We start from the raw sequence: 26,702 nt of genomic DNA, 5'->3' as shown, positions 1-26,702 counted from the left end.
ACTGGTCAGTGCGTCAATTTGTCTGTTGTATCGTTTGTTTGTCCGTCTGTCCCACTTCAGGTTATAGTTGTTGATGAAGTTGAAGTCAAATCAACTTTAAACTTTGTACACATGTTTCCTATGATATGATCTTTCTAATTTAAAACCCAAATTAGATTTTTACTCCAATTTCATGGTTCACTGAACATAGAAATTGATAGTGCAAGTGGGGTTCCGTGTACTTTGGACAAATTCTTGTACGTGAATATTCATTCATTTTGTGCTCAAATATTCCCAGAAATTCAACCCATCATGAAATAATTACTGTCCATAATCCAGCAAAAATGTTTGTTACATTACATGTAGCTAGGTAGTGGGAAAAAACATTTTAATTAAAATGTAATTAATTTATGAACTTATTTTCAGAGGTGTGCGATTTTTACAGATATTACGAATGTTACATGTTGATAGACAGGGAGGGACATGGAGGCTTTTAGGTTCTGTGGTTTATATACACAGACAGGTAAGTCTAAAATAGATTTAGCAATACTGAGACTAGAAAAACTAAAAAGTTATTTTCACTTTGACTGTTGGAATATTGAGGTTATGTAATAACACTCAAGTAGTAGATAATGGTCTGTGTTAAGCCTTGGGTAACAAAAAATTGATATTAATTACCTTTGAGGTCAAATCAAATATTCAAATTTTTTCATCACAATTCTTTAAGAGTAAAAAATGTTTAAACAAATACTAGTTTGCTAAGGACAGGGATAGATAATGCATTGGTTTTCATTTACATAAAATTTAGAAAGGAAATGGGGAATGTCATGAATGTTTCAAAGCGACAACAACCCAACCATAGAGCAAACAACATGTTTTCTGGATGACATAATTTTTGTTAAGTGCAGTAAAAATATTCATCTTGATGACTGGAGAATTATTTATTCTACCATGTTAGAAATGACATGTCAGTCTATTGTTTAAAGCTTACCACATGGCACTTGCTCGTATTAAAAAGTTGTTACTTACTATGCCATATAAAGACCTGATATTTCAGAATAAATCTCATGGAATAAGAGTGAAAATTAATGGTACAAATCTAATACAGTCTGTCTTATACATGCTAAAACCACTGCACTTTGATACAGAAGTGGTATATGTTACTATCAAAATTACATCAGCTGTCAGACCCATGAAACATTTGTTTCCTGTCATGAAGACCTTAAAATAGACATGTTATATTTTGTTGGGAACAAACTTGGCATTAATATTTTAAAACTAATCATCGGAGCAATGACAGTTACATGGAACAAAAGGAAACTAAAAATAATGCATGAAAAATTTCCAGGAAGAGGCTTAATGTTTTTAACATATTATTTTCTTATACTTTCAATACCTAAAATTGGTATAACATCACTGTTGGCCTAATCAAAAACTAATCCACATTTAGGCAAAAATTAGTGAAAAAAGTTGCAATATTTTTAATCAATGTGTGCAATTATGTTGTCATTATGAAATCAATAATGAACCCTGCCAAATTTGAATTTTAACATATTTTTCATCATTATTTAACTTGCCAGTAAATTACTTATAAATTATAGGGCCAATATTAAACCATCATGGACCTTCTTACATTGTAGAAGGCTGTTTATTATATAAAGTTTACTTTGTAAAATTAATTTAGTTTAATGCTGGCAATGTCATTTTACACATTCACTATTTGACACAGACCTAGATAGGTTTTACGGCTGTATCATAGAGAATATAATTCTGTGTTATGTAAAATTACAGACACTTTTTTTATTGTTTTAATATTGTATTATTTAAATCATGATTACAAGTGGCTTTTATCATCAGTGGACCATATATGATTGCATAATATGAAAAAAGAATACATCAGTTCTTATTAGTGGGAAGCAATGTGCAAAATATAACATAACAGCATGTCATTTTATAAATATGTTATGTCTCAATTTTCAAACAGTCAGCAATATGTATCGATCTTTTAAGACTATTATGAGCTTTAATTATAGAGAGCAGACAAAATGATTTTCTTTTCTATCTGGTATCACAGCAATATATCACTTTGCTACCTAGTTATTAGTAGTTCCATGGCTTTATTAAAGTGCAAAATACAGCACTTCTAATGGTAACTCCAGATTGTTATATTGTCATTACTTAAGTGTTGCAATGATGTTTTGGTTAAGTTGAAAGAGATACAGTTAAATCTAACTCTTCTTTCATGTTAAATATAGCCTCAAAGGATTTACAGTAAAAACTAACTATTCTCTCAACTTATAGCCTCAAAGGATTTACAGTAAAAACTAACTATTCTCTCAACTTATAGCCTCAAAGGATTAACAGTAAAATCTAACTATTCTCTCAACTTATAGCCTCAAAGGATTTACAGTAAAATCTAACTATTCTCTCAACTATAGCCTCAAAGGATTTACAGTAAAATCTAACTTTTCTCACAACTTATAGCCTCAAAGGATTTACAGTAAAATCTGACTATTCTCTCAACTAATAGCCTGAGAGGATTTACAGTAAAATCTAACTTTTCTCACAACTTATAGCCTCAAAGGATTTACAGTAAAATCTGACTATTCTCTCAACTAATAGCCTTAGAGGATTTTATGTCCGATAAAAACAATCTTAATGGTTATAAAAATGAAAAAACAAAATTAATGAATGAATGCCAATATCAGGAAAACAAATTTAGCCACCTTTCCATCATATACAGCACATAATTATAATTGTCTTTTAAAAAAAAAATTGATCAAGACATTAAATTATGAAAAATACGTAAACACCATCACTTCACTCTGAGCTGTTACAATTATCCCTGCTTTAAACAATCCTTTCTCCCTAAATCTTACAACTCAGATCAAAATGAGTTAGTCACATGTTTAAGTATATTCAGTCTTGCACTACTTGTTAAAAAAAAAGTACCTCATTACCATATTCTTTTTGTAACATTAATTGCATGGCACAGCAGTTGATTTATATGTTGATACTTTGAAGTAACTTGTTTTAATTTCTACTTTCAGGAATTAATAACCACTTTGTATATAGGATTTTTAGGATTAATTTTCTCATCATATTTTGTCTACCTCGCTGAAAAAGACACTACAAGTCAGGATGGTACAGAGACAGATTTTACTAGCTATGCAGACGCCCTCTGGTGGGGAGTGGTAAGTTTAAACAACTATTCACACGCTTTCTGCTTTGGGTGGTTATATTTTTGTTACTCTGGTTATGAATGAATACAAAAATAAGGACATAATATTGTATCCCCTAGCAAAATTGGATAATTAACAATTTGTCCCATCCAATGGTCTTATCTTGACCCACTATCATTTGTATTTTATAAGACTTTTAACTTCACATCAAGGATCCAAGACAATTTCATCAGCTGCCTTCATCTTATTTGCATATTTAATATTTTTTTTCTATATTTTGATTAAAGGCTATCATGTTTATAGTTCTATATTTTCACACGGTTAAAATTAAAACTTAGTAAAATTTAAGTTGACATTTTCTTTGTTTCAGATAACCGTGACAACGATAGGGTATGGTGATACAGTACCCCAGACCTGGATGGGTAGAATTGTTGCTTCCTGTTTTTCAGTATTTGCAATATCATTCTTTGCTCTTCCAGCAGTAAGTTAAATCTCACAATATATATTATAAAAAAGAAGATGTGGTATGATTGCCAATGAGGCAACTCTCCACAAGAGACCAAATGACACAGAAATTAACAATTATAGGTCACCATATCCAGTGATTTTGCTAGCGCTCGTCACTTTCGTATTTTACGAAAGGGTTTTCTCATTGACGAAAGTATTTCAAATCAATTTCGTCACTTTAATTTTGAAAGTGTAAAAAAAAATTCGCAATAAAAACTGTAAATCTACCTGTCTTCATGTTTTTGACAAGTTTATGACCTCCAGGTAATTAACATTTTTAACAGGTGTTACAAGTTGTGATTACAACTAATCCGCTTATCGCCATCGGATGGGTCACTAATCCGTTAATTATTATTAAACCCCATAATTGAATGACCATCATAATTATTTCCCCAGGAAAATCAGCCAGTCGGCAAGTCATTTCAACAATCAGGAGTTTAGTTTCGTCAATTAATCAAAAATGTAACAACCCGGTCAGTTCGCATTTGAATTTCAATATTTTTCCAACGATCTGAAGTTCATTTGTCGTAGATTCGTCATTCGAAGGCATTTTCGTCATAATTGATTTAAATTTTCATCAAAAAACTTTCGACAATTTCCATTTAAAATAAAGAACTTTAATGTGTTTATTCAAAACTTTCACGAGTTAAACAGGTGCTTCCTGTATTGTATTCTTACGCATGCGTGAAAGTATTCTTTTGACTATTTATAGACTTTAAAAAAACGTAAAATACGAAATCATTTAATTTAGAATCAATTAAACAAGAGAGACAAATATCTCTTACTAAAGGAATTTAAATAAAAAAATGATAATTTCCTGATGAATCCGGACTCGTTTTGAATTTATTATCCACGTGTCACTTCCCGTTTTTGTTTCATTTTAAAACCGAAAGTAGTAAACGTGATCTATTGTTGATTTGTTTACAACCTACTTTCAGTCATTATTATAGTTCCAAAAAGGATTTTACACATTTCCAACTTGAAAGAAATGATTCCAAATATCGATTTAGACCTTTTATATGGATAATGATTATGCAGTGAAATAATCATTGCAAGTTAATTTCTGCTGTGATTCCTTGTTTAAAAAAAATAGAATCCAACTTTTGTTGATCAGGAATGACCCCTGGAACAAACTGAAGAGAAATTGTGAACTAAATTTCTGGATTCCATGTCAGAATCTTTCATAATAATGGCCAATACAGTCAAATCATACAATAACTGAAAATCATGCTGGTGCCTCAATCCCTTAAAATCTGACAAAGTCAAAAGATGAAGCTAGTAATATGCATCATTGGCCCCTTGCTTTTACACAAAATAAGGTTGATTTTAATAGCGCGCAAAAGTGACTAAAGCCCTCAAAATCCTAGCTTAAAGACCATATCCCATCAACAATGAGCATACTGCATAGTCAGCTTCACAGACAAGCTTCCACAGGGTTTTGTTTGTGTACTTGAATCAAGATTTTGCACCATTTGAGTTGTCAATTACTAGGGTAATATTTTTAAAATCTGATAGCTGCTAAAAACCTAAATTCCTTGTTCAAAACGTGGAATTTCAATTAACAATATTAATTAACCAAAAAGGCTGATGGAGTATTGACAGTGATATCAAATATCCCTTATTGATATCAAAATACTGTTAACCTGTCAGAGTTAAAATAAAATATGGAAAAGTTTAGATAATTTATTTTTCTAAAAGGGCTAGCCAATTGATAACCCTATTACAAATAAGATGGAAAATACTTATAAAATCTTCAGCAATGAAAGAAATCGCTTCTGATGTTTAATAATAAGAAACATTAAGCCATCTCCAAAAAGTCAAGGATAGAAGTTATAGGATTAATACAATTCTTTATGAGTGATCAGGAGTCAAATTTCCTATAATTACCAAAACATGCTGAATTGAATGTATTGTAATTCTAAGATTGTGTAATTATATACAGACTTTTATTATATACTTTGTGGTAATACAAGTTAATTGTATGTGTGATACAATCAATGACCATCAGTCTGTATAAACTGACCAAGATATCGATATCAATCACGATAAAAAAAGGCTTTATCAATTTTCTACTTGTATTACATTATGTCACATGAAAAAAGCGTCCATTTTAGGTAGCTACTCTCCAACTGTGCTTTTTGCATAGTCAAATTACATTGACTTTCAAATTGTGCTTATTTTCAAAAAATGATATGCAGCCACTGACTACAACAAAATATCAATTTTAAAGAAAATGCTATTGATAATTCACAAGTTGAATGGGAATTATCGTCTGAGGCTTTTTTCCAACAATTTACTTTGGGTTCTGTAACTTTTTATTCATTGGAACTCTGTAACTAAAAAAAGAAATGGTTAAAATTTAAGATTAAAATATGTATGTCAGTTAATGTTTAATTAGATGCAGACTAACAATAGTAACATGCTGCATTCCAAACTGTTAAGATATTCATTAGATTGCTTATTTACATGTCTCTAACCTTTTAATCAGACAAGATAATCATTTCATGACAAAAGAGTCTTTTATTCTGCAAGGGTTATTGATTTTATTTACTAAATATTATCAAAAAAGTTCTCTCCATGGAATACTCATCTGTTTTGTAATAGAAGAATCATAGAAAGGTTGTTCATTAAAAGATAGGATCTTGTAATTAATTTATATAGCCATAGATTAAATTTGTTGTTGAAAGAAAGGAAATGAAGAGCTTGGAATAGAGGAATCAGCTGTCCATTTTATCTACTAGATTTGTAAATCAACTCTTATGTTGTATTTAACTATTTTGTGTCTTTTAAAATATACAAAATAATCTCCCCTAACATAGCCTTTAACGGGAAGAGGGGCGTTTTCATTTATCTATAGGCTTCAGTCATTGTTTTCATACCCTAAATTATTTCTATATCAATCAATCTATCATGTATTCCACTAGAAATATTCTTGATGAACATGTACCAAAACAGTACAAATAAGACATGTGATAAACTTAGCTGTCCAAAATCAAAATGTTCATTCAGATACCAATTAATGAACAGACAACATTTAACTGTATTTATTCACTTACAATAGAATTTTGACCATCTTTAATTAGATTTATAAAATACAATGATGTTTTTATGACCAATAAAACATTAAAAAATGTTTTACAATACAAATCATGAAAATGATAGAAGGAGAATAAATGAGATTTTTTTAAATACGTTATGATTGAAACTCATAAAACAGTTGTAAATATGTTACAACAATTTTGTGTAGGAATCATAACTCGTTTGAATAATGCTGTGATAAGATTTATCTCCCTTTAACATTGTAAATTTGATAATCAAAATATACATTTCCTTTAAAGATTAGTTTGGTTTTTTTTATAGATTTGACGAGTTCTTTCGATTTAGTCCTACAATGTAACTAATCTGGCTTAATCTCATAATTGTCAAACTTGACAGATTTATTCAATTTAACTTATTCTGGGAAAAGCTTTTATGAAGAAGGTTCAAAGACATCCAAAGAAAATTTTGTCCTTGAAAAAAACTCATATCAGACTCAAGGTTTTTACGACAGATGCTTTTTGTCTTATCAGTGATGCTCAAATGAAAAAGTTAAAAAAAGGACAAAATAAATAAGCCTGAGTGGACCCTAAATTTGAAAGATTTTGCCAAATACATCTTAGATTACCTATTCCGTGTGTAAAACAAATCTTTAGTTTTTCGAAGTAAAATAAGTTTTTCTGCAGTTTGTGTTCATAATAAAGCAAATGTCTGTATGGACATAATGACATAATATCTTGCTTTTTTTTTTGGTTAACATAGTTGTAGACATGAACAAAACAAGGAAATATTCCATCAAATATCTTTTTTATATATATAATGGATCTAATGGTCTTAGGCTGAAAGACTTCAGTGAATTACTAAATGGTCAATTTAACACAAGAATAACAGTTATTTCTATAATAAAGAGAGCAATGTTCCTAATGGAGTGATTTTCCCAGACAAGGTTGAACAAGAATCTACCAATTAACCTTTCAAGGCAATTTACTATATTTTAATATTATGGTACAAAACATATTTGTAAGAATTTGACATCACAAAATTTAGCTTAGAATCCTGCAAGTAAATCATTTGTTGTCACTTAGCATTGATAAGTTATTTCGTAATCTACATTGACAATATCATGAATGAGTTATGTATAGGGATGTAGATGATCAGCTGTCATTATCAGGGAAGCAGTAGAAATAGTTAGTTATAGACACAGTTAATTGCATTCTCAGAAGTTGGTCTTAGATTCACACTTCTCTTAGCAACAAATACTTGTAAACAATTTTCATACAGCGACAAATACTTGTAAACAACTTTTCATTTAGCGACAAATACTTGTAAACAGATTTTCATTTAGCCACAAATACTTGTAAACAGATTTTCATTTAGCGACAAATACTTGTAAACAGATTTTCCTCAATTACTACTGATTGTAAATATGTTTTTGATTGGGTTTCTTCAAAGACGCAATACTTCATTTTTAGTAAATCAAATGTGATGCAATTAGTTTGTTGATTTGCAGTAATTATGTACATGAAAATCAAATGCTTAAATCATTATATTATTATCTATCACAGGGCTATTTCATTCATATTTGTAATTGTATCAATTCACCAAACGAGTGGGTTAGATAAAAATTAATTTGGAATAAACTGAAGAAATATCTCTGACCCTATTTTAGGTTTCAAGTGTTGTTCTTTTCTTTTACCATTTGCAATAATGACAAATCAACATTAATTATGAATAGTAATGAATGTGTGTAAGTAATGATCTTATACTTTTAGGGAATTTTAGGGTCAGGATTTGCCCTGAAAGTTCAACAGAAACAAAGACAGAAACATTTTAATAGACAAATTCCAACAGCAGCTTCACTCATACAGGTAATACATGTATATTGTTAAACCATCTTTCTTCAGTATGAAATAAGGAGATAAGGTATGATGTAAATGAGAGACAACTATCCACCAAAGTTTAAACAAGTTGCTTTCTTTAAAAAAAAGAAATGCAATCGTAAACCCAAATGCTTGTTTGGCATTATATATATATTAGATAATTGTTTAATAAAGATGTATTGTCTTATATTACTTTTGTTGTGCATAAGAATTAGAAACTGACATTGCCTGTTTTATCTAGTCAAGACAGGTCGAGACAGGTCAAGCCTTGGTCAAGACCATTTCAGACTACACAAAGATCATCAAGTACTGAATCAGACTAATTAAGTAAAGTTGAGACCTAGTCGAGTACACTTAAGTACAGTTAAGTACAGTCGAGACAATGTCGAGACTAGTCGAGTAAAATGTGTGGTCAATTTTACTGGTCGAGCACAAAAACTGGTCAATTCAGACTCTGAGGAGTTTGTAGTGCAGTCCGTCTATGTCCACTGGTTCGTCTACATGTTCACTAGCTTTGAAATAGCTTTCGGTAAGTGCGATTATTTCAGTGATTTGTGTCTATTGTTTTTATGTAAGTGATTATTGTGCACCGTACCCATAATTTTAGGGACGCGAATTGCAACTGATATTTTACAGTTTTTTCTTGCGATGTGTTGTCCTTAAGGTTTGGTTCATTTGGGAGGGTTGGGTTTATGGCCACCACATTGTTTATGTGCCAATGTCCATTCTAAAGCCAGAAACATGTAGTACAGTGGTTGTTGTTCATAATTCATGTCGGTCAAGTTGTTTTCGTAAATTATTTTGTTATCAATAAGGCTGTTTAGTTTTGTTTGATTTTTGTTTTTAAATCTTAATGGTCGGGGCATTTAATAGCCGACTAAATAGTCTTTTTTTTTCATTTTTTGAGGCCGCTCGGTGGCCTTTAAAGACTTACTACCACGTCATTGTAACTCTGGTTGGTATTTGTATCATTAGTGCTGGACCATGGTCGATCCTATATGCACCTTTGAGGCAGGCGGGATATTTTTGTAGATCTTGTACAGCTCAAACTAATGTGAGTAGTTCCTGTACTTCTATGTCTAGTCCCATGTTGCATGGTTGGAGAGGGTGTAATATCTTCTGTAGGTTTGATGAAGTTTCACCCGTATCGGACTTCTTTTCCTAAATGAAAGCTTTAAGGCGACGAGTATTTTTGTATGCAATGTGCCCTTAACGTGTCTAAAACTTATCTGTAGCGTTTTCAACGCTCGTGTAGCGTGTATATTATGTGCGTGCAGTTTACAGGTATATACGTTTGACAAACGCTTGAGCTGAATGATTTTTTTTATGTTCCATTAAAATTTTCCTGAAGTAAAAGCGTTCACCAAGCGTATACCTTTGCTTGCGTAGAGTTCCTCTGGTGAGCAACTAAGTTACGCATACGATGATACGGACTTTGTTAATTTTCTTTTTTGACTGATTGTTTTACATTGTCATTTCGGGGCCTTTTATAGCCGACTATGCAGTACGTGCTTTGCCTGTTGTTGAAGGCCGTACGGTGACCCATAGTTTGTATTTCTGTGTTATTTTGGTTTCTTGTAGATAGTTGTCTCATTGACACCAAACCCGATATCTTCTTTTTTTATATTCGATATCTTATCGCCGACCTGGTTAAGTCTGCTAAAAATGCATGCATGATTCATTTTTAGGTTATCAGTCGTAATTAAAGTGGCACATTTAATTCGTTGTTTCATTGCTTGAAGTATCATTTCTTACATCTGCATGGTCAAATGTGTATTTTTTTAAAATAAATTTTAGATTTAGATTTCAGTCACGGTTATTTTTTCCCCCATCATATTGAATATCTATACTTATCAGTCGCATTTTAATGACGAAAAGGATTCAGAGGTTATTAAAAAAAGTAAATAATGTTGCAATATTTAAACAAAGAAAATAACTTTAAATTTGCAATATTAATGAAAATAAATACGGACATAACTTTCATAATTAATTTTAACGTTATTTTCAATAAACGATTTTTTTTTTAAATCCTCGTTTTTACACCTATTTGAGGCACGTATTTATGATTATATTTCCATGTCCTTGGTCTATCCTAGACGTAAAATTTCAAAAAGTTCTAATACTTTTTTTAAAGATATTATTTTTAATTGTTCTCGTTCAAAATATTTTATTTTTTCATATTCAATATCTGTTTTTTTTTTTTTTTTTAAGGTTGCAATATTTAACCAAAAAGAATAACTGTAATTTAATCATATGCAAGAAAGACTTCCCTTTAATTTCAGTATAAAAAAATAAATAGCTTGCTTTTTACAACATGTACATCTTCACTAAACGTAAAATCTAAAATAAAGTGCTATTAAAACTCTTTCTAAAGATTTTATTTTTAATTATTCTCGTTCAGAATATAAAGTCCATTGTTTACATGAAATCTTATCTCATATCTAAACACAGCTGGTTACATCGTTTGACTAATTAAAATACTACGCATGTAGGTTAATATTAGCAGCTTGTAATCGTGTGCAAGAAAATATTATATCATAATAAATTTCAGATCATACGTAAAATATCTCTATAGCAACTTAAGATGCTAATGCATATTCAACAGATTAGTAAGCTATTGCGCATGCATTTGAAAGGTGGTCATAGCTATTGCGCATGTATTTGAAAGGTGGTCATAGAAAGACCAGAAGTGTTCCGACTAACATCCGGTGTTCCGAAAGACTACACCACTCGTCCAATATATACTGCGTAAACCCTCAGGGGTTTACGCAATAAAGTGGATGGAAACAATTATAGAAAACTGTATGTCCCCTAACAATTAGAAATACTCATTAAGTCTTTGGACTCCAACTTTCTTGGTTTTCTTGGATGCAGGTTAACCACAAATTTCAATGTTTAACGATTTACACATTTTCTAGTGGGTGGTAAGCAGTCAAGGTCAATTTTATTTGCTCTATTGAGTCATTTTAAGATGTATATGATTATCTTGTTAAGGGTGACCATTATTAACCACGAGCTGACTGTTATATATTAAAATGCTAGTTAATATTTTTTTTATATTTAAGAGATGTAACCTTTAATTTTTTTTTAGATTGCAAATTGATACTATTAGAAGTAAAATCCCTGTACCAATTTTTTTATCATCATTTATATTAAAGAATTTTTTACCCAAAAAATATTTGGAAATGATCTACGACTTCAAAACATTTACATCCGATACATCGCAATTAATATACTGGTACATATTTTTGTATTTTAGTGTTTATGGCGTTGCTATGCAGCTAGTCACAAATTCCAGTCATCAGCCACATGGACACATCACATGCAGGAGAAAATACATTACGATCGTCACCATCATCACCATCATTCCAAATCTCAACAAAACATATCTTCATCACAATCCACCTCGGCTCTCACTCGTATGGCTCGTAGAGCTAGCTATTTAAAAAAACGCAGATTCTCCAAAACTTCAAATAATGTATTAGATAGACATGAAAGTGTAGGGTCTGTTTCAGGGAATATGGAATGTAATAGACAATATGGTAAGATATCTGTATGAATAGTTCACTGATAATTCAGAAATTATTGTGAGATTTTTATTAATGTGAAAAATATGACATAGTGGTAATTGCAATTTTAGAACTTGCATTCTGATATCTGATTCATATATTTGGTAGCAGATTTTCCTGAAATCACAATCATTAATTTCACATTCACCTACATTCTTTAAAATCACAATAATGAATACACACAATAAATTTTGAATTTACGTTATTACTTAAAGTAAATGGAAAATGCAGAGGGATGATTGAGTTGTTTCCCCTTCTATTATTTTTTTCAAAACTCAACAGAACATTTTGAAAACGAAAAACAATTTAATCACTCATAACTCCAGAGAGAGAAACAGCACAAATAGTATATTTTTTCATTCCTCATCAAATTAATACATCAGTGTTTAGATATTGTATTACTGCCATTCTTGTCAATGTTGCTTTCAATAAAGTATGATTTGGTAACGTAAATCTATTTCAAATATGTCATATTACAGTAAATTGTTGCTTTTTAAAGTGCATTATCTTTTTTATTTTTAACATCTGCTGATTGAATTGCTTGCAAGCCATTCATTGTGTTGTTGGAATAAAAATGCAGTAATATAAAATATCAATATTAAAAAAAATTCTAGATGTTTATTGTTAGATTAATGTTGTATTAATATTTAGTAAGCAAGATACAACCAGCTTTTAAACAAATATTATCTCATGAAAGTTCCAACTAATTAGAAAAAAACAATGATTGATTACCTTTCATGTATAACATCCTGTTATGAATATTTCATGGATATGTGTCATTTTATACATCTGCTACATAGAAGGTATATGTGGTTTACTGTTGTCTTTGTGGTTGTTTCTATGCAACAACAAGTCAAACCTCTTATAGCAGATCCATTAAAACATATATGATATAAAGATAAATTGTATGCAAGTTCCCATATCTGTTGTTATTCATACTTAATTGTTCAATTGGGTTTCTATAGCGCCTTCTCCATTATACAAGGAAAGAAAACAGTGAACAATTGGGTTTCTATAGCGCCTTCTCCATTATACAAGGAAAGAAAACAGTGAACAATTGGGTTTCTATAGCGCCTTCTCCATTATACAAGGAAAGAAAACAGGAAAATCACCATTGCAGAACAACAAAAGATACTGTACATCACTAATCCTAATCCAAAGCAATTAAAAAAGAAACAAAGAAAAAACAAGAGGCTCTCAAGAGCCTGAATCGCTCACCTGAATTTTTTTGGTTTAATCTCTCATCAATGATTATTTTGGCTTTTCAATTTATTTAAATGTTCTTTGAATCGTCCTATTTTCTTCAAAAGCAAAAAAAAAATCATTTTCTCCTATGTTCTATTTTAGCCATAGGAGCTATGTTTCTTGACATACAAGGAAATGAAATATAAAATTTATACTAGATACTCTGAAACTCTAAAACTCATTTAGCCTAAGTTTGGCTGAAATTGATACAGCAGTTTCAAAGGAGAAGATTTTTTAAAGTAAGTCAACATGATGAACAAATTGTGAAAAAAGTCTTTAAAGGGCAGTAACTCCTTAAGAGGTCAATTGACAATTTTGGTCAAATTGACTTATTTGTAGATCGTACTTTGCTTAACATTTTTGCTATTAACAGTTTATCTGTATCTATAATAATATTCAAGATAATGACCAAAAACTGCAAAATTTCCTTAAAATTACCAATTAAGTGGCAGCAACCCAACAATGGTTTGTTTGATTCATCTGAAAATTTCAGGGCTGATAGATCTTGACCTAATGAACATTTTTACCCCATGTCAGATTTGCTCTAAATGCTTTCGTTTTTGAGATATAAGCCAAAAACTGCATTTGACCCCTATGTTCTATTTTAAGTAACGGCGGCCATGTTTTTTGACGGATCAAAAATCGAAGCACACACTTTGTGCAGGATAATCTAAGGAACAATCATGCTAAGTTTCATCCAAATCCATTCAGCAGTTTCAGAGGAGAAGATTTTTTAAAGTTAGCAAATATGATGAACAAATTGTGAAAAATTGTCATTAAAGGACAATAACCCCTTAAGGGGTCAATTGACAATTTTGGTCATATTGACTTATTTGTAGATCTTACTTTGCTGATCATTTTTGCTGTTTACAGTTTATCTTTATCTATAATAATATTCAAGATAATGACCAAAAACTGCAAAATTTCCTTAAAATTACCAATTAAGTGGCAGCAACCCAACAATGGTTTGTTTGATTCATCTGAAAATTTCAGGGCTGATAGATCTTGACCTAATGAACATTTTTACCCCATGTCAGATTTGCTCTAAATGCTTTCGTTTTTGCGATATAAGCCAAAAACTGCATTTGACCCCTATGTTCTATTTTAAGTAACGGCGGCCATGTTTTTTGACGGATCAAAAATCGAAGCACACACTTTGTGCAGGATACTCTAAGGAACAATCATGCTAAGTTTCATTCAAATCCATTCAGTAGTTTCAGAGGAGAAGATGTTTGAAAAATTGTTAACGACGACAGACGACGTCGACGACGACGACGGACGCCAAGTGATGAGAAAAGCTCACATGGCCTTTTAGGCCAGGTGAGCTAAAAAGGATGAAAAGCATTACCCCTGATAATTTACTTTCTCCACAACCTATCTAGAATTGATGTGAATGTCCATCATTGTAGATTAAAACTTTTTGTTGGTATGTTACTATCTTATTGTTGTTTATCCCACGGCATATCTTTTTATACGACCGCAAATTTTGAAAAAATTTTCGTCGTATATTGCTATCACGTTGGCGTCGGCGTCGTCGTCGTCGGGGTCGTCGTCGTCCGAATACTGTTAGTTTTCGCACTCTAACTTTAGTAAAAGTGAATAGAAATCTATGAAATTTTAACACAAGGTTTATGACCATAAAAGGAAAGTTGGTATTGATTTTGGGAGTTTTGGTCCCAACATTTTAGGAATTAGGGGCCAAAAAGGGCCCAAATAAGCATTTTCTTGGTTTTCGCACCATAACTTTAGTTTAAGTTAATAGAAATCTATGAAATTTTGACACAAGGTTTATGACCACAAAAGAAAGATTGGGATTGATTTTAGGAGTTTTGGTTTCAATAGTTTAGGAATAAGGGGCCAATAAAGGGCCCAAATAAGCATTTTTCTTGGTTTTTGCACAATAACTTTAGTTTAAGTAAATAGAAATCTATGAAATTTAAACACAATGTTTATGACCACAAAAGGAAGGTTGGTATTGATTTTGGGAGTTTAGGACCCAACAGTTTAGGAATTAGGGGCCAAAAAGGGACCCAAATAAGCATTTTTCTTGGTTTTCGCACCATAACGTTAGTATAAGTAAATACAAATCTATGAAATTTAGACACAAGGCTTATGACTATAAAAGGAAGGTTGGTATTGATTTTGGGAGTTTTGGTCCCAACAGTTTAGGAAAAAGGGGCCCAAAGGGTCCAAAATTAAACTTTGTTTGATTTCATCAAAATTGAATAATTGGGGTTCTTTGATATGCCGAATCTAACTGTATATGTAGATTCTCAACTTTTGGTCCCGTTTTCAAATTGGTCTACATTAAGGTCCAAAGGGTCCAAAATTAAACTTAGTTTGATTTTGACAAAAAATGAATCGGTTGGGTTCTTTGATATGTTGAATCTAAAAATGTACTTAGATTCTTGATTATTGAAGTTTTTTGGTCCAGTTTTCAAATTGGTCTACATTAAGGTCCAAAGGGTCCAAAATTAAACTTTGTTTGATTTCATCAAAAATGGAATCCTTGGGGTTCTTTGATATGCCAAATCTAACTGTGTATGTAGATTCTTCATTTTTGGTCCTGTTTTCAAATTTCAAATTCTACATTAAAGTCCAAAGGGTCCAAAATTAAACTAAGTTTGATTTTAACAAAAATTGAATTCTTGGGCCTCTTTGATATGCTGAATCTAAACATGTACTTGGATTTTTGATTATGGGCCCAGTTTTCAAGTTGGTCCAAATCAGGATCTAAAATTATTATATTAAGTATTGTGCAATAGCAAGTCTTTTCAATTGCACAGTATTGTGCAATGGCAAGAAATATCTAATTGCACAATATTGTGAAATAGCAAATTTTTTTTTAATTAGAGTTATCTTTCTTTGTCCAGAATAGTAAGCAAGAAATATCCTATTGCACAATATTGTGCAATAGCAAGAATTTTTTTAAATTGGAGTTATCTTTCTTTGTCCAGAATCAACTTAAATCTTTGTTATATACAATATACAATGTATATACACTTTTTACTACCAACTGATAAATTTAAATAATCTTTACCATTCAGTGATAACAAGCAGTTTTTTTACATCTTAATATTTTATGATGTATTTAAATGAGTAGTTATTGTTGCAAACTCCATTAGAAATTTGAATTGTTATCAGTTTTGAAAAAGGGAAACGGGGATGTGAAAAAAAGGGGGGGGGGGGGTAAATTTTTCTCATTTCAGATTTCATAAATAAAAAGAAAATTTCTTCAAACATTTTTTGAGAGGATTAATATTCAACAGCATAGTGAATTGCTCAAAGGCAAAAAAAACCTTTTAAGTTCATTAGACCACATTCATTCTGTGTCAGAAACCTATGCTGTGTCAACTATTTAATTTTAGATTTAAAAAGTTTGAAGAAGAAATCTTTAATTGATTTGTAAAATCTTGGCATTTGTTTTGTGTAAAAAAAACCATGTAATGTCAAAAATTTGATCACAATCCAAATTCAGAGCTGTATCATGCTTGAATGTTTTGTCCATACTTGCCCCAACTGTTCAGGGTTCGACCTCTGCGCCCTGCGGAGCACCTGGTTCTATATTTTTTTTTCTTTTGGAAAATCTGAAAAGTCAAACAGACTAGTGAATCGTTCATGATAACTGGAATATAAATGCATCATTTAATGGACAATTGTAAGTGGATACCCATTGCATTTAAATAACGTACAATAAGCTTTCCATTGTTAATAAAACTAGGCTCATCATCTCTTATTATTCATTTCATTTCTTGTAATCATGTGATATACAATATACAAAATGCCTATGAACACATATTACGAAAAAGAACAGATGTAAAATTCTTTTTGTTTCCATATTCCGTTTCCTTCTGTATTCTGTTCCGTTTTCCGTTTCCGCCGTTTAGCAACGCCCCCACCGAAAGGCAGTTTGAAAATGGGCTCTCCACATGCAGACAAATTAAAATTTCACTTACCCTGTACAAATTTCCACTATGCACAAAGATAAATGACACTCAAATGTAGCTGAGATTTTGGAGTGCCTTCACTGTGTCAAACATATTTTTTTATGGAACAGTCCTTTGGTTTATCAAGTGAGCAGTATTTACGAAGTTAATGAAAATCATATAATATTTATTCAATATATGTTAAAAGCCCAAATAAACAATGGTTCTGAGAAACATTTAATGAATATATAATATTAACATTGGATTATTGATTTAAGATTGCACTAATGATGCCAGTGCATGTTAATCCCTTGGTGATACATTACTTACAATTGTTAATTGACCTAAATTTCTATTGTAGATACACCTGTCGTATTGCACGGATCATGTCAGGATGTGACAATAGAAGATGATGATGAGAGCCGTGAGATAAGTAAACCAGAAATGTAAGTTTCTAGTCAACATAAAGTAGATGTGGCATGAGTGCAAACGAGACAATTTTCCGTCCATGTATAGGTCGAAGTATTGCCTTTAACATGGAGCCTTGGCTCACACTAAACAACAAGCTATAAAGGGCCTCAAATGACTAGTGTAAAACATAAACAAACGTGAGAAAGCTGGCTCACAGGAGAACAACCAATTATTATATAATATAAGGGTACACACCAAAAGCAAGGGAACATTCTAATGTAACCCCACAGAACAAGCAACAAACCTGCAGTTTGATTTCTGTGATTTTGATGCCCTGTCAACAATAGGAGGCATTGTATTTTACTGTGTGTATGACAACTCATTCTTTCTTCTGTTGGTCTGCCCCAAAAAAGGTTAAAGTTTTGATTTAATGTGCTGTACCATTAAGTTATGGTCACACCAACATGGAACATAGGATTTTCTGTGTTCAACTGTTGAAGATCAATTGGTAGCTTTAGGCTATTTTCTGCTCTTCGCTTGATTTGCTGTCTCTTTTGGCACATTCACTGCTCTGTCATTATGATATGAAAATTTTGTGTTTCTCAGATCATTATTTTTATTTCTAAAATGATTTTTAAAAGATTACAGAGGGACCCCATTACGATTATTATGCAATTTATATAATATTTCTCTAACTGTCTGTTCAATTTAGACATTTGACATTGATCTATTAAACAAGGATTATATAAATTTGACTTTATGATGGATTTATTAATGAAATAAATGTCAGGTTAGGCCATTCATGACATAACAGATTATCAATAATTTGTTGGAAGTTGAATATATCATGTATTAATCTTTGTTATAATCATTTGCTTGTAAAATTTGTCATAGTTTGAGTAGAATGCACTATTGTGATTGATTCTTTGACATGAAAACAGCACCAGTGATGTATGAATTGTATTTTAAAAGACTGATATTATGTAACACTCTGGTTTTGTCAAAGTCAATATATTCAGTAGTAGTATAAGGCCACAATTAAAAATATTTTGGTTTGCCCAAACCCTACCCAAAGGTTGAGACAGTGGGTAGGTAGGTAGACATTTTCTTTTTTTTTTTTTCAAAAAGAGAAATTGAAGTATAGGGTGTTTATTAGTCTTCATGCCTATCTGATTAAAAAAAAAACTTCTTCAAATCAGGACAATAAAAGAATTTGAGTAGGCAGCTTTTTTCTAGATAGGTAGCGTTTGGGCAAACAAACCTATTCCTATTTATGGCCTAAAGAGTAGTATGGTCAAGGTATAACAGCACTTCAATTTAAATAGATTCTGTAAATTCTTTTATTCTCATGTTGGTTTTTTTTCAATTGAGGAAAAATTGTATTTGCTGAATATATACCTGAATTGGATTTTTTGGGGGTTTTTTTTCCTTCAAATTTTTATATTGCCATTATTGGTTACGTATTGTTAATGATAAATAACTAGGAAGTCATAGTACAATACAGATATATCTGTTTTAAAGGCATTGTTTTTATTTGTAAGATGTGCATGCCATTTTGTTTACTGACCTGAAATAGAGTGCACAAGCTTTCATTCCTAAATTGTTTCAAGATCGAGTGAAAGTATGTTTTTGCTTAATTTTAGATTAGAAATAAAACGATTTCAATTGAACTTTCCTCAAAGGCAATATTTAGATTGATTGTAAATTTAGTTTCTTCACTCAAAAAATTATCTTTCAGCAGACTTCGTATAAGGTTGCAGTGATACAGTAAATCGTGTGTGTTGGATTATAAATGCAGTCTCTTTTCTACCCAAGATAAACAGTCAAATACGGACTCTATTACCAATGTAAAACTGGCAGTTTTCAAATTTTTTACCTAATTATTCAGAATGTATTCACCCATAGCTTCTTAATACAATATACCTCATAATTTTCAAAGCGTAGCAAATTTTATGTTTTGAGCAAAACAAAGATAGGTGCCAGAAACATGCGGTTTGATCAATTAACAGATGATGATCGGTAGATTTTTTACTTTTGAGATTTGTTTTATTCAAGTGACCAAAATAAGTTCTGCTATGGTAACTTCTTTGACAATGATCACAATTAAACATATTTTTAACTTGTAATATGTATTTGTTTACAGATTAACAGAAGAACACAAGACAATGATAAGAGTCATAAGGAAAATTAAGTTTTTTGTTGCACGAAGAAAGTTTCAGGTAGGAAACAAACAAATCACCTTAAGGTGGTACCTAATACTTTCACTAAAACTAATTTGGCTCGTTTAATTTTCATAAAATTTGGACAAAGTATTTACTTTGACTATTCAACAAAAATATAAAAATATCAAAAATTTTGAACCAACCATTTTATCAGAAAAAAAACACTGGTTATATAGCAATTTGACAAATACCAATTTTGATCATTGAGAAACTTTATGTTTCTTTTACAACACAACATAATTAAAACGCTTAGCTGACTTTACAGAGTTATCTCCCTGTAGTGTTAGGTACCACCTTAATAAATCATAAAAATTTAAATCTCAAAAGAAACCACAAGGCATGGACTCATTACAATTATTCAAATATAAAATAAAAGATTAATTTTGGTCTGTTTTGAAGAGTTTCTTATAACAGCCAAATTTTCTAACATTAACAGACTTTCCATAAAGATTTTTTTCAACCAGAAATTGTTTTGACAGATGTATTGATATGCAGTTGCATAATGTAAACTTCTATCATACACAGCCTATATTTTGATGGAAAATGCATACACATTGTAGTTGATAATCTTTAAAGTGTGGTAATGCTAACATGTAATAATAACCTTTAAAGCATGTGTTTACATTGATAACCTTTGATGCATTGTATTACATATATTTTTAGATGGCCAGGAAGCCATATGATGTACGAGATGTGATAGAACAATACTCTCAAGGCCATTTAAATATGATGGTTAGAATTAAAGAACTTCAACGAAGGTAGGGCTTGATTATACATGTATTTGGTTTGTTTCAGAGATTTGACTTATAAGAGTTTTTGTGTTACTTTGATTTAAAAAAATGGAGAATTGAATTAGTCAACAATTCTTTCATGCCATGCTCTAATCTCTAATGGGGAGGCATTTTATTGGTTATTATCTTTGCAATGGATATTTACCATGTGTAACATGTTGACAAATATATTGTTCTCTTTTTTTAAAATGGGCAAATGAATATACTATCTGTGGTCTCATACACCTGTGGCCTAGGAAAAGACTTTGGAAGACACCCAATATCATAATTATAGACTGCTTTTTATAGATATTTAAATAGTTCGTTACAGAATATATTCCTAATTTTTACAGATTAGACCAAACTATAGGAAAGCCATTTTACCATGGTGGTAGTAAAGATAGGCAAAGATCTACATTGTGTTCTAGAGTAGCTCACATTGAACAACAGGTAAAACATAGTTAACAAAGTTACAATCAGTAGAAAAAAATGTCGCTAAAATTATACATATAAAGCATAACATTAAATACCGTCTTTTCTAGTCTTTAAATATTATATGGAAATGAAATAATTAGTTGGAAAGTTCTATATGTCAATAATTGCTGTCAATTTTATACACAATATGGCTATACTATTGCCTTAAACAGTAAAGGTAAATTGCAACACTAGTAGGAGGGAACGACAGAACAAGAACTCTAAAAGAACAACTTGTATCATTCTTGGTGTATTTGTTTTTTAAATGGCAGAAGTACTAGTGTAGGGTGTGGTTCTAGAATATAAATGGTTGAAATCACTCAACTATTGAGAAAAATTACATCATTTAGTTTTCATAGCTTAATTATCAGTCATTGAAATCATAATAATCTATTCAAATTAACTTTGCATCACTGTTCATTAGATAAATATGTAAAACTGAGAGTGCCAAAGAGACAACAACCAGACAAAAGAGCACAAAACAGCTGAAGTCAACCAATGGGTCTTCATTACAGTGAGAAGATGCTGCACCCTGAGGTGTGCATCACCTGGCCCCTAAACAAAAATCTGTACTGTTCCAGTGATAATGGACTTCATATTTAACTCTGAAATGTATAAAAGAAACTAAAATTTATGTGTTTTATTTTCAGATTGATAGATTAGACACAAAGATGGATAAAGTTTTGAACCTTCTGAGTGAAGTTGTAGTCAATACAAAGACATGTAAAGCCATCACTGATACTGAACCAGAAAAAGTATAGCGAAGGCTTCTCTTAGTTATTATTTATATATGTATTTATATAGTTCGTTTTTAAATGAAAATTCCTCACATAAAAATAATATAATAGTATTTTAGGGCATAATCAATACCTATATCTAATTATGTTTGAGTAAGGTCTCTGTCTAGAAGCTAAAATGTGAAAAATGCGCTCTGCCATTTTCTCTTCATATGCTAGCTAATAATCCAGGCTAGAAGACATGAATTTAGCTTAAACTTCCAACAGCATTTCATTGATGATCAAATATTGTCAGTTAATAGGCCACCTGTATATGATACCCTTGTTGAAAATAATATTAGTCACTTGGCAATAGCTTTCAAATTTTGTGAGATTCTCTACAAATTTAAAGGATGGTTTTGACTCTTCCAAACCACAGAAAGATTGATTAAATTTGAAATGAGGCATAAATGTTTGGGAGGGGTCTCGTAAAATATATGCCATCAATTGTTGTTGCTCGGTCAGCACATATCAAAACCTTGGTTGAGTTGATAATCAGAACAATCTGAAAGGGTAGATAATATTTTCAGAAGGGAAACTAGTTATGATATCTAGTATCAACTCTTTACTGCGAAATTGTGCCTTCCTTTTTCATGAGAGCCTCTTTAACTTAAAAAGAAGCTAAATAACCTCACCTGAAAACTTCAGATAAGTTTTAATTTTCCAATAGCAAACAATGGACCATAAGTTTTGGAGGAGGACCTTAAAAAATATCCATTTTACTTGTAGGTATATCTCCTTCAATTCTTACTAGATCATCTTCAACTTTAAAAAATGATTGATGGGTTTTTTTTCTAGATTGGGACTTGTAGTAAAAATTTCAAAAGAAGAATAATAACGCCTTTTAAAAATGTTTACTTAAGTTCACAGATAAACATTCCATAATTAATTTATTCATTTGATGTCTTCAGATTTTCCGAAATATAAGTTCCAACCATCATATCATTTCTTATTTAAGAAACATTATTTGATTGTTGGAAAATAAATGTTATAGTTTATACAGTATTAGAAATTAATTTGTATATTTTTTTAAAAGGACATTAATTGATGTTATTTTTCATATTAAAATAGGAAATTGATATTTTACACATTTTCTATTGCTTGTTATGAAATAATAAAGTTGTTTGTTTTTATTCCATATCTTAATGCTATTTTATTCAAGTTAATGAAACAGAACCTTAGATGGAAAATAAATTATAATAAATGTTGTTTAGCTGTTTAAAAAACCCTCGAAGTTTTAATAAGATGTACAAAAGCACCTAATTTTAGTATTACAATACTTTGAATATATTTCTAGTCCTTTATATTTGTTTATTTGCACCATTTGATATTTTTTTTAATTTTTATATCTCTGTTGTGTACGTTAATCTGTAAGTGTTATGGTATATATTCTACCAACAAAACATTCTTTACAAAAGTACAAATGTATTGTGTAATTCTTTGCTTTATTCTCTCTTTATTAATGTAATTCTTGTATAAGCTTTAAATCTAAATTTGTTCTTAGAGAATACTTTTTATATGCATTAATTATTGTTTGCTGTTCAGACAATCATGTTAATGTTACATGTAAAATTTATTTGTAATAATGAGCATGATTTGCATAAAATGTTTTAATCCAATTTTTACACATGTACGGTATATGTTATGTAGTATTTTTCTATTGATTACCAATTATGATATTTATTATTAAGATTTTTATCATATTATGATAGTGGTGATATTTTATAATTTTCTGTCTGTTATTTCAATCCACAATTGTTGTTTTAAGTCAGGGATATTGAACCACTATGAGTATTGCATTCATCACTTGACTCGCCATTTGTTTGTTACTGTTGTGGTTTTATATTACATTTTTACATTTTCTACTATCCATTTTTTATTTAAAATTCATGTTCATGTTCATGTTTGATATCAATCATTTAGAAATTATGTAACTGTCCATGTTTAAATATGTGACATTTTTTAGCCATAATGTTGATGTGGTCATTAAGTTCTACCCTTGTCCCTCCATCAGCCAATCGGGGGCCTCGAGGCCAAGTGGTCTTAGTATATCTACTGAGGTTGTGAGTTAGAACCCTGCTCGTGCCGATGCATTTGACTCCAATCTTAATTGACCAGGATTGTCAGTTTTCCTTTTGAAGGTCAGTGGTTTTCTCTGGACACTCGCTTTTCCTCCAACCATAAAAACTGACCGCCACAAAATAGCCCAAAGGTGGCACTTAAAAGTGGCATTAAAACACCAACAATCAATAAATCTATCAGCCAATCCATTTTGATTTAATTCCATTCAATAACTGTATTCTGGAACCAAATTCACAACAGGATGAGTTTTATTTTGATCTCTAAAAACTTAACATTTTTGATTCCCCATTACTTCCTTATGCAGGTTTCTTTGAAAGTAAAGACAATTTCTACTTTTTCTAAAAATAAGATGAAATTTACAGTTCCATTGTCCAACAATGAAAAGAATTGTGTCTGTAAGCCACTTTAAATTTTATTACACCTATGATTTAATTTCTATCAATCATAGAAGCCAACTAGACACAAATACATTCGTTTTATCATAGTTATATTCTTGGTGACCCTTGGCTACATGATAGTTAGGTGTAATGGCACCTGTGTACCATAGACACATTTTTAGTCGATCATCATTACGTGTTTGTTTGAGTAATCATCTTTTGTCAGTGTGAAGAATTTCTAACCCTTTGTCTTTCATTTTTTCACCGAGGCCATTCAACATTTGTTTTGTTCCTGTGGCCTTTCATATATTGGTATTAACTCTTATTTTTATAATAAACTCATTTTGGACAAAATATCTATTGTGAGCAGTCGGCATCCATCATTTTTATTTTAAACAAATATCGCAAAACCTTAGTGTGTTAAATTTACATTTGATCTTCCAATTTTCCAACCAGACACGTGCTAAATAACTGCTTTAACCATAAATAGCAAGTTTCTGAAAATATTTGATAAATAAATTTAAAAGCATAACCAAAAAGTGTAATACAAAAAATCAGTTTGAACCAGTTTTGGTAGAATCTTTCCTGGATTAAACTAGGAGTGAATAGGGCCCTAATGAATAACAGTAATATTGCACATGTAAAAAAAGAAAACACAGTATTTGTATAGCATCTTTTAAAGACAGTGGAACTGTTATATTTAACATATATATTTTGTTTAAGTTGATGACAAGAGTGTTGTAGTTTAAAATTAAGAATTTATTGCTTTTTTTCAAGAATTAACAAAAATGTGAAATTCATTATTATGATGCCAGGAAAATCTGCATTTATATCATGTTTCAGATATCTTTTTTCTAATCTCAACCAGTCACATCTTTTCACAAAAGAACCTGCAATAATTTCTGAATTAACAGTAATCCAAATTTTCATTGACTGAAAGACTGGACATAATCATTGTATGAATTTTATATTTAATTTATTACATTTGTTATTCCTCTTTTTCTATCTGATTGGTCAATACTCATATTTCATGTATGTATTTATTTATTATTTGAATCTCATAAATGTTAAAATATGCACAAAATATTAATACACTAAACTTCCTAAGATAATTTTATGAAGTTGTTGTTTTCTATTTTGTAAATAAATTTTAAAGTTACTTGTTATTATTCTCAGTAAAAGCTTTTTTGTTGTCCAAAATTAGAACATTGTGTGATTGAGAAATTAGTATGTTTTGAAATAATGGATTTTATCAGGTGTTTATAATTAAGAAGCGAAATTTGTAACCTGGTCAAATTTGTGGAATTGTGTATTATATCCAGGATAAATGGCTTTATATTCAGGATTAATAGCTTTATAATCGTGATTAATGGTTGTATATTCAGGAGTAGTGGCTTTATATTCAGTATTAATGGTTTAAAGTACAGGTATTGTCATAAAAAATGTTTTCACTGCTTGAGCTGTATAGTTAGTTAATCCACAACCACTTGAAGCCAATCGACCTATTACAGTTAATAAAAAAAAATGGTTTAATGCTTACTGGAATCGTGATTGACATAACTGTTCATTGATTTCCACAACTTTAAAATAGAGACAAAAGATACCAAAGGGATGTTAAAACCTGTTAGTTCAAGACCAACTGACAACACTATGAAGAAACTAGAAACATTTAAATGGCAAAAATACAATTAACAGTCTATAAAAAAAAACAGAAAAGAACATGAAACTGTACAACAGGACCTCATCAAAACTAGATGCGTCTCTGACAGATGTTTCAAAGAAATAATCAGTACTTGAAACCAGAATATAAAACCAAATGAAGGCAATTTGTATATACACCATCCTGTTTCCCTAATTAAACCTGAACACACTTTTTGCAACTAATAGCTTTTATTTTGTTGTAACTGCTTACATCAATACTGTACTAATAACCTTATATTGGTTTGACACAATTTGTTAAAAAAAATATTCTACAATAGTTTAATGATGATCAACTTTTATAAATCCATCACACCAATCAAGGTAAAACATAAAACAATCTTTGTATAGACCTGTATCTCTTTCGTTTAGATGTGTGTGTTTAATATTGACAACCTTTTCTGACCGAACTATAGTCTTAGATGTCTTAGGGTTAGATAAGAGTCAACTACAAATCCGTAGTTATGTGATGCATAATCACTTGATATAGCTGATCAAAGTATTCACCGATAAAGCTGTACCATAAAAAGAAACATTAAATAAAAAAAGGAACTCCAAGGAGAATTTA

At 30.6% G+C, this 26,702-nt stretch overlaps 1 protein-coding gene across 2 annotated transcripts in view; it reads left to right on the top strand.

Annotated features, from left to right (window-relative positions):
• Positions 1–25,595, top strand: part of LOC139493536 (potassium voltage-gated channel subfamily KQT member 1-like) — a 99,183-nt gene extending 73,588 nt beyond the window's left edge. For both annotated transcript variants that reach the window (XM_071282026.1, XM_071282027.1), the window contains 10 exons: positions 406–502; positions 3,030–3,173; positions 3,532–3,642; positions 8,477–8,572; positions 11,844–12,126; positions 17,686–17,770; positions 19,879–19,954; positions 20,621–20,715; positions 21,081–21,177; positions 21,852–25,595. In XM_071282026.1, coding sequence (XP_071138127.1) covers positions 406–502; positions 3,030–3,173; positions 3,532–3,642; positions 8,477–8,572; positions 11,844–12,126; positions 17,686–17,770; positions 19,879–19,954; positions 20,621–20,715; positions 21,081–21,177; positions 21,852–21,962 — 1,195 coding nt within the window. In that variant the 3' untranslated portion in view covers positions 21,963–25,595. The remainder of the gene's footprint in view (positions 1–405; positions 503–3,029; positions 3,174–3,531; positions 3,643–8,476; positions 8,573–11,843; positions 12,127–17,685; positions 17,771–19,878; positions 19,955–20,620; positions 20,716–21,080; positions 21,178–21,851) is intronic.
• The last annotated feature ends 1,107 nt before the right edge of the window (positions 25,596–26,702 follow it).

The sequence above is a fragment of the Mytilus edulis genome, chromosome 10, assembly GCF_963676685.1.
Source record: "Mytilus edulis chromosome 10, xbMytEdul2.2, whole genome shotgun sequence".
In the NCBI taxonomy this organism is placed as follows: Eukaryota; Metazoa; Mollusca; class Bivalvia; order Mytilida; family Mytilidae; genus Mytilus; species Mytilus edulis.
Note: the sequence above shows the minus strand (reverse complement) of the source record. Positions and strands in the feature narration are given on the sequence as shown.